The 10145-nt window shown below is 33.3% G+C and overlaps 1 protein-coding gene across 1 annotated transcript; it reads right to left on the reverse strand.

The window, feature by feature from the left end:
• Positions 1–2520: 2520 nt before the first annotated feature.
• Positions 2521–4254, reverse strand: LOC113771202 (protein NUCLEAR FUSION DEFECTIVE 4-like). Its single transcript, XM_027315813.1, has one exon. The coding sequence runs from the start codon at positions 4252–4254 to the stop codon at positions 2521–2523; it is 1734 nt and encodes a 577-aa protein (XP_027171614.1).
• Positions 4255–10145: the final 5891 nt, after the last annotated feature.

The following is a 10145-nucleotide window of genomic DNA, read 5'->3' on the forward strand; positions in this document are numbered from 1 at the left end:
TCATCTTTTATTGATCATGTGTGTGAATAGTTTTTTTTTTTTAAAATCAATGTATATATCTATTTGATTTCACCTGAATAGTATGAATAGCATGTGAAATCAAATAGAGATATATTACATATTATTCATACTGCTCAAGTGAAATCAAATAGATATGTACATAAGTTTAAAAAAATTGTTAGTTTTTCACTTATATTCATTTTCTTTTACTCAAAATTTGAAAATAAAGAAGACATTTAATCCTAAATATTATCGAGTGTTTATATCAAATTAAATTTGGATAGAAAAAGTAAATAAAAGAAAATATGACAAAAAGAAATAAGTGATTGGCACTTTCAAATTTTAAGACAATCACAAGGCAAGTAATTCAACTGTTAGTCTTAAAAGTGTTGAGTAGAAATTTCAGATTTAAATTGAAATTTGTTAGTACAATTATAGAATTCGAGTTAGGACCCATTAATTAGATGACCTTATTATACAACTCAATAAATAAATTATTACCAAAAGAGAAAGGTGACAAATATTGAATAGGTTCAAATGGTGAAATCATATAAATATATACATGGGTTTCAAACAAAATTATTAGTTTTAAACCCCTTATATATATCTATTGAATAGCATGTGTATAACTACGATTAGCATGTTTAGATGAAATACAATAGAGATAAATTACATGTTATTTGTACTGATCAGGTAAAATCAAATAGACATATACGTGGGTTTATAGAAAAAGAGCTATTCATACACATGATCAATGAGGGATGAAAAAATTCATTTTGAAAAATATGAGGGATGGAAAAATTCATTTTTTAAAATGTGAGGATTGAAATAATTCATTTTGTGAAATGTTAGGGACGAAAAAATTCATTTTGTGAAATGTGAGGAACTATGAATTAGATTATTATGTAAAAATTTGATTTGACAATTTTGCCCTTAAAAAATGGTCACATGCAAGTCACGTGGTGGATTCAGGTCAAAAACTAGTCGGAAACCTAGGTAGGGACCAAATTTGGTCAATGTGAATTTATAAGAGACGTAAAATTACACTTTTAAAAGTGAGGGACGAAAAAAGTCATCTCGTAAAATGTGAAGGACGTTTTGACCGATTTTCCCTTAATTAGCTTAATCATCTTATCAAGTAGCTACATAGCTAATTTTGATGTCTATATCAAGTAGATAAAATTTATTACTTCATTGAAAAGGAAGAATATGCTAGTCTATCCATATTAATAATGTCCCATCTATTAATACTACGATTAGAAACATTTAAAAATAAACTCTCTTTAATATATCTCATTATCACCATAGTTTATGATTACGTTAAATTTCTCTTTAATGTATCTCACTATAACCATACTTTATGATTACATTAAACTAAGTGTTGTCTACTCTCCACACTTTACCAAACTAATTAAGCAATACAATAATTAAATAGATCATTGCGCCTTCTATTGAACACAAATAATTCAATTACAATGATAAAACCCCGGCTTTAAAGTATATACACTAACATACGAAGCATCCGAGCATCAACAAGAAGAGGAAGATCGGAACGTTACCCCCCTAAAAATAGGAAACGTATTAGGCCTCGAACAAATTGTTCTACAGCTTACTCTTAGAGAAGCGGCTGGGTCCTGCCGCTTCTCTTTTCGATTCAACAATGGAAGGAATGGAATGGCCAAAGTAGTATAGCCCTCTTCTACCCTCCCCAAGATTCTTCCTCTCTGAGTGACTAAGGAAGTTGGAATGATCCCAAAAGAAAGAAGAGAAAAGATCTCTCAAGACCGATTCTCTCTATCTCTTTAGCCCCACTGCCAAATGAATGCGTTCTTCCTATGGCCATTTCCAGGCCTTTTTAGGCCAGTTAACATGCATATAGGGGGCCACCGGTGAAATACTTTTAAGCTTAAGAGAATGCCCAGGAAACGCACTTAAGTAGCAGTGTCAGAGCCTTTTCTTAATATTAATGATGTACGAAATATGGCTGTGAATCCCAACCCATTTTGATTCAATCAACAAGCGATTCTCTTCCTGATGTCCGTGGGTGTTTCTCTGATCATATAAGAAAATATGAGTTATGAGTTCGAGTTCCTTTTGTAGTTAAACATGGGACAAAGAATCTCAAAAGAAGCAATAACGAGTGAAGGGACTATCGGGTGATAGGCCCAAACGAGCCTCTTCGTTCCTCTTTCAGTCCGATTTAAGTCCTTAATTGCAATGCCTAAACTAGCATCTATTGGAGCTATAGAGCCCTACGGCTTTAGAGAACCCCTCCAGGGGGTGGGTGCCCCCTGGGATGGCTCCCGAACGATTGATTGAATGAGGATGGCTCGGATATGCCCGCCCTCCGAACCGGACGTGAAGGTCTCCCCTCAAACATAAATACATATTCTTCTTTTTATTCTACAAATTATCATCCATACTGAATGTACAACAATTGCTAACCACACAAACTTGTGTACAATATTCTCAATAATCTTAATTGTCAACTACACCAATCATTTGGCTTAGACCAGCTAGCTATGTGGTCGTTACATTTGTAACTGAGAGTTTCTCAGTGTCTGCTGCGTGTGCTTGATCTTTGAATTTTTTGTAAATATCACCTTTATAGAAATTTCTGGTTCTATAGGATAGAACCAGAGAAAGAGCACTGCCAAAGAACGTAGCTGCTGTTAGTATCAGAAAAGATAGCTTGTAACACTCCACACCGTTGCATGTCAAAGCTTCCCCTTCTTTCCTTGTGAGTCCCTTGGCTGCCATTTGCTTTAAAGCTTCCATATCGTAGAGATGGCCAGCAACTCTGACATTAAGCACGTAAGTACCCAATGGAGTGCCTCCAGCAACTATACTGACTAAGGTGGAGTAGTACTTGAGCCCAAATAATTCTGACACTATACTGAATATCAACGTCCATTGAGCTCCGAAGCAAAAACCCACAATCAAAGAGGCGAGATAGACAGAATTAGGAACGCCGAAAGCAATGAGAAGATGGCCAGCACAAGATACAAAAAGTACCAAGGCCAGCATCAGTGGACGTGCAAAGTTGTATTTAGCCAAAAGAATTTCTGAAGCAAATCCTGCTGCGACACGTCCAAGAAAATTCCAAATGCTCACTAGAGTTACAAATGTGGCAATAGTTTTAGTTGGATATCCTAAGGACTTTCCAATTTGGCCCAAGTTGTCAATTGCCACCAAGGTCCCACCAATCCCAAATGCTGAGACTGTGAATAGAATTAGCATATCAATGTTGAAAATTCCTTGTAGAATTGTATGATCCTCGCCCCTCTTTGGTTGCGTAAACATGTTACTAAAGCAAGAAACTTGCACTTCTTGATTTTGCGGTTTTGGGACAGTTTCTGCAGGTGTTAATTGAACTATCGAGGGTGGATGATCATCTAATACTTGTTTCTTGCTCTTCCAAAGGTCAAATTCTTCTCTAACAACAACCAGGAAGTTGGTGAAGATTAGCAAAAGAAGCACAACAGAACCACTTGCCGCATACTCGAACCTGGTAAAGGAGAGCCAGTTTTGTATGATAATCATAATCATTAGAAATCCAGCAAGGCTAAGCGAAGAGTAGAGAAAATTTTGGAATATCTTGTGCGCATTCGCTTGTTGAACAACCTTCATGATGCGAATTGTGCGCAGAAACAAGATTGAAACAGCTGCTGGAAGCCAGGCAACAAGTAAGATGAGAGATTTGGAATTATGCCCATAAAAAGTAAGATAGAGCTGTGTGATAACTGCTCCACTAAGGCCAATAAATCCCTTTATCATGCCTACGACAACACCTAGACTTTCTGGGCAGTTCTTTACACATGAAACTAATGCAACAATGCATGGAAATGTTTGAGAATTGGTACCAATGCCTATGTATAAATACATCTGCCAAGCAGGAGGTTTCGCTATTCGATGTGTGACCACCAGCCAAATCATGAAGTACCCAAAAAAGTTCATGATTGCTCCACATGAGAGGACTAACCAAGGTGGTGCAACCTCATTGACAAGCCCTGCAACAATTCCATTGTTTGCTCCCACGTCCTTGAAGAAGCTTATCAAGTTCAGGGTTGTTTGGTCATAGCCTAGGGATGATTTGATGTCCCCTGAGTAGATGCCAAACATGTAAGTAGCTCCAGACATGGACATGAGCAGAAAGGTTGCACAGACCATGAACCATCGGCTAGTGAGTAGATGTCGGACAAAGGCACCCGTAGCTTTCCAACCCATTGCTCCCTTCAACTCAGTCTCCACCATAGTTTCTTCCCAAAATACTGCTTGCTAGAAATGTACAAAACTTGTGCTTATATCGACGAGATTTATCTTGCAGAGTTCTACATGGAATTGATCTTTCGGGTCATTGATTGAGGTTAGCAACAAAATTAAGTGGCCACTAGGCCACTAAGTGTATTGGCCATACTAATTAATGTCATCTTATTCAATGATGGAGAAAGGCATAATATTGCAATTGGTACTTTTCGGTTAAAAGAGTCTTGGCAATAACACGCATTAAGTAAGGCGAATTGGTAGACAGTATCTGAAAAAGACGGATTCCACTTTTGTCTTCTCAATGCGCTACTTTTGCATTTTTCTTTTCTACTTGTTTTGACTTTTTATCATCTGCATCACTAGTTGATGTGAACGGCTAATGTGCCAATTTTCAATATACTATAATATATTTCCGTTTATTCTTTTGTTAAAATGTACAGTGATCTTTACATGATTAGTTCTTTGCGTTGTTAATTTATTATATAGCAATCATGTTACATTGCAGACACTGATGTTTGGCTGATCTAATTTTTGTTTCCGAAAATTGATTCTAATGATGGGATCATTCTTATCTTTTACACTTTCCATTCAGTTTTTTTGTGCTTATTGCGCGATTAGCATCATTTTACTTGTGAATACTTTATTGCATGTTTTGCAAATAATGGAATAAGCTCCTTTTTCTATGGGAAAATTATAGTTTTGGTTTCTAATGTTTAGTCTGTGTGTCAAATTGTTTCCCAATAATTATAGTTTTAGTCCCCAATTTATCATTTGTGTGCATATTTGGTCCCCATTCTATTTCTGAAAGTAAATGTAGTCCCTAATCTATTCAAATTTGCATAAAAATGAGCAATTAATGAATTTCATCTAATTTTCAACTGAAATGATAGCACAAGCAGCCACGTGCCATGACTTAAAAGCTTTTCATTTTGGGTTAGTTATATTACCTCTCTTGAGGTTTGACCAAATTACCATTTCAATCATTAGGTTTGGCCAAATAACAGTCAAACCCTTGAAAGAACAAATGTATATCGAAAAACCCCTTAGAAAGAAAAGGTAGAAAGCAGGGACAGAAAATTTCACAAAAAACAAAAATAAAATAAGAAATGCTACAAGTTAAAAAAAAAGAACAAACGCAAACAACATTTCTATCCGTAAAAGAAAAGAGATACATCATTTTGGTCTGAAAAAAGAACTACATTAAAAAATTTTAAAAAAAAGGAAAACAAAACTCTAGATGAAAAAAGGAAACCAAAATGAGAGATGCTATGACGACCTCACCTCTCCCAAGGGCATACCCTAAGGTATTAGCAGGTTACCTGTTCAACTCTCACCGGGACTCATTAACAAACCACAAAATCAAATTCAATATCCAACCTTACCACAAAATACTACACTAAATACAACTAATACATACAGTTGTCTGATGAACAACTTCAAATACAAAAGAGAGTTTAAGTTTACAAATTAACATTCAAAATAATATAGTACTCTAATCACTTAGTCTAACTAAAACAAAAGTTAAGTGCTAATTCCCCGAATCACGAACCAACCCTACTAAGGAAAACAAAAGGAAATATATGAGCTTGCGCCTAGTGAGATCTAAGAAAGACATGCAATCTAAGAAAGCAATTATTTCATATATTTAAGTCAACAAGAAATGTAAATAAGAGGTATCATATAAGCACATCATTAAAATTTGATATGTCAATCATTAAAGATACTGAGCACTGGCAAACCACTCGATCAATCAGTAATTCAAGTAGTTAACACTCCATCAACTTTTATGTCCATGTAGAATCGCCACTTCACTCAACTTCATCCACCTTTCACTCCCTATCGGGCCCGCACACCAACAAAATTTCAGTGATTGGTATTATTCGAGTATACCCAGTACAGTATGGATCCAACACATATACTAATTGGGTCAACCAAACCCTTGCCGGTTCAACCTTGAATAACTAGCCATTGGGCTTTGGGGCCCCAACATATCATTAATATCATATCACATTCACTTATAGCAATAACAATTCAGTAGGGTTGAGTGCGATAAAGTACACACTCGCCCATTCATAAATAAGTTAAAAAATGACAGTTCATAGTCATATCATTTTTCTCAAGCTCATTGACATATCAAGCGTATATATAGTGCTACCACGCACTTAGAACACTCACCAAATAGCACTTAAGCGTCTACATAAGGATCACCTGCACGTTCAGTTTGCAACCCTAACAGACAAATACAACATATAAGTGAACCTTTAGTGTTCACCAATTCAATCCACTTAAATACGAAAACTTTGTTTTCAAATATGTCAACTTTAGTGTCCTAGACACTTCAACCCATTCAGGCTTTCAAATCGACAATTCAGGTAAAAAAAAATACAACTTTCCACTAGGGCAAAAGCATTTCAAAAGTTTGGACAAGGTTTTCCAATCCTACAATAGTTTTCTAGCAAGCAAATCATAGCAAAAGTCCACCTTTTCAATTATTTACATTCGTAGTTTTTGTCCCAAAGTCTTCTCACAAACAAGGATCAAAGTTTAATAAGGTTTCTTGAACTAAACCAACCAAAACTTCATTAAAACAAGGATCCAAAGTCAAATCAGTTCATACAGCTGTCAACCACTAAACTTTGGAGGAAATCTTACCTTCCTCCCCTTTAACTTCAAAATTTTGATCCAAAATCAGTATAAAGATCAAAGTCCAATAGAACCTTCTGAGCTAAATTCCACCCAAAAACAGTTTTTAAAATAGAAAATTAAAACTGGACTTTTAGCTCACAAATTCGGCCAGCTTAGGCCATTTTCCAACTTTTGCAACTTTACTTTGTCCCACAAGATAACCCATACCAATACTTCATTTTCTTACAAAATTTTCAGCATATTTCAACCAACATACATAGAGTCAAATAGCATCAAATTTCCTAAAAATATTCCAGCACAAGTGTACAACAAGCCACAAATTCAAGGAAGATAAAGCTGAAAATTTGCCCATGATAATTGGCCATCTAAACAGAAATTTCAGCATATATATACTCCATTTTTTTCCAACAATTCACCATAAATCATACTCAAATCCTCAAGGGTTTCATCAATCATTAACTTTAGGATCTCAAGAGACAAGAATCCACTAAAGTTTGGTCAAATTTATCAAGATCCAAGCATACCAAGACCATTAAAGCATCTAGTACTAAATTTTCATAAAACTTTCAAATCCATCATAGGTATTCCATAAATACCATAAATCTACCAAGATCTAGTCCAAAATTGCTTGAAAAGCAAAAGAATGAATTAATGTAGCCACTTACCTCTTGAAAGCCCCAAACTTTGGCAAGATTAACCCAAGAAGATGGCAAGATCCACTCCCTAGAAGGCTTTTCTCTCACGATCTTCCAAAAGTTCAAGTAGATTGGTGAAAGGGAAGCTTGGATTCTTCAAGAATTTTAAGAAGATTGGTGTTTCTCTCTCTCCCTCTCTCTAATTTTTGGCCATCAAGAAGAGAAAATGAAGTGGTTTTTGGTTGTTTTTTGAGCTAATGTAATGGCCACAAAACAAGGTTTTCAAGTCAACTAAGAATAGTGCCCTAAATAGTGTCTTCCACTTAGGTTTCTTGCTATCAATCCTTAGCTTTTCTAACCTTCTTTTAACTCCCAAAATCTTTCTTAACTTCATTAATATCTCAACTTATTCTCCTAGGGTTTTGGCCAAATTCACTAATAAGTCACAAAATCAACAATTTTCAAGAAATTAATTGCTCGAAGGTTAAAATAAGCAAGAAAAACTCATTTATCAATTAACAAGTAAATCACTATATGAATGCAAATTTTATAAAAATATAATTTAAATAGAAATGCAAATAGTTGGGAAGTGAGAAAATGATTTTTCTGGGTCATCACAGATACAAGTTTTAAAAAATTTTTAAAAAATTATCTAAATCTTTTTCACACAAAAAAAACTTTGTTTGTAAAAACATTTTTTTCTTTGAAATGAGAGAAATATTTACCCAAAAAATAAAAAAAAATTAGAAACTGAGTGTAGGGGTGAGCAAATTCGGTTCATACCGAATTCATGACCGAATTCAAATTCAATTCGGTAATTTGAAATCGGTATTTGGTAATTTGGTACAACTTCGGTATGTACTGAATTCACCGAATTCTAATATGGTATGAAATAGGTAATGGGATTATGAATTTGGTAATAACCGATTTCGCATTCAAATTCGGTAAAATGAAATAGGGTACCGCATTACCACATTCAAATACCAAATTAGTATATAAAATTATATAACATATAGATAAATGCTATTTAGTATTAGTATAAACTACTAATATATTATTATATTATATAGGTAAATGCTATTAATAATAATTAGTATATGGTATTATCATGTACTTATAATAATAATAATATATAATAATGTACAATATATTATTTTAGTATTTGTTGATTGTTATATGACTATAATAATACAAATATATAGTAATACATAACAATATAAGATAGCTATAATACTTATTATTTTATACATGAGTAACATGACTAGAATTAGATAATAATTAATACATATATGTATATTACTAAATATTAAACAATAAACATAATTAATAATTAGAATTTAGATATTGGTAATTTGATACATCATTCATGTTTGAATTATTGAATATTTGAATGCGTAACCTGTAACTTGCAAGTATTAGTGTGCTCTAAATTTACATTACATATTTAACATAAAAATTCATATTATCTATTCACTAATTTTAAGGTTTTAAGTATAGACAAGACAACTAAACAGTGTAAGTGAATGCATATGAATTGCAAATCAATGCATTAGTGTATTGACTTTCACAATAACATATGTAAGTAAATAGGTTTTATTTTGATTTGAAATAAATTATAAGTTTGTAACTAATATAACTTATCACTAATCATCTATATCTATATATATTGCAGAGTAGGTTTTTAGGAGAGACCCTCTCAATGGCTTTCAAACTTCCCATTTTTTTTCTAGATTTTTGTATTTATTTTAATACATAAAAAGTAGTGGGCTATAACCAACCCTATCACCAGGTAAATTTAAAATTTAAAACTTTCCCACTATCTACTTCATAAATCATTTATAGTTTGTTATTTATACTTTAAATCCTTTTTACTCCTTATATTAAAGACAAATGCTCATTTATATGCTATTTTAATATAATTTTACATTTTTATAACTAAGAAATATTTATCACTAAACTAATCCTATAACTACCCCTACAAATGAGCTTTGCAAATTACAATCACGTTTCAAAAAAATCACAAATGTGCAACTAAATATAAAGTTGAGGGGGTAAAGTGCAACTAAATGTAACGTTATAACCAACTCTATCACCAGTCAAATTTAAAATTTAAAAATTTTCCACTATCTTCTTCACAAATGTGCAACTAAATGTAAAGTTGAAAGGGTGAAGTGCAACTAAATGTAAAGTTAAGAGGCTTACTATATTAAACCCTAAAAAAAATCGCAAGAACGGAACCATTGATTTTTTTTCCCTTTAGGATGGCCGGACATCCATGCGTAGTGACCAAAAAATTTTCCCTCTCTTAATGAACGTAAGATGGCCAATTTATTTATTTTTTCAAAATGAATAGGGCTGTTTCAGATCCCAAAAAAAAAAAAGAAACAAACCCAGGTTCTTCCATTGTTATGATTTTTTCACCATTATTCTAAGAAATTTGTTGAATTGAGTTCTTTAGGGCAAAGAATGAGATGTGTGACTAGTTCCTTTTTTTTTAATTTGCATGACCAGCCTATTGTTGACAAAAGTTTAAATTTTTTAAAAAGTATACAAAACTAGGGGAGATAATATGAAGAGTTTATAGTAAATTTATCACAC

The sequence above is a fragment of the Coffea eugenioides genome, chromosome 5 (genome assembly GCF_003713205.1).
Source record: "Coffea eugenioides isolate CCC68of chromosome 5, Ceug_1.0, whole genome shotgun sequence".
NCBI classification, from domain to species: Eukaryota; Viridiplantae; Streptophyta; class Magnoliopsida; order Gentianales; family Rubiaceae; genus Coffea; species Coffea eugenioides.

Excerpts from the sequence above, each read along its gene's own strand:
- LOC113771202 (XM_027315813.1), bottom strand. The coding sequence starts at position 4,254 with ATGGTGGAGACTGAGTTGAAGGGAGCAATGGGTTGGAAAGCTACGGGT.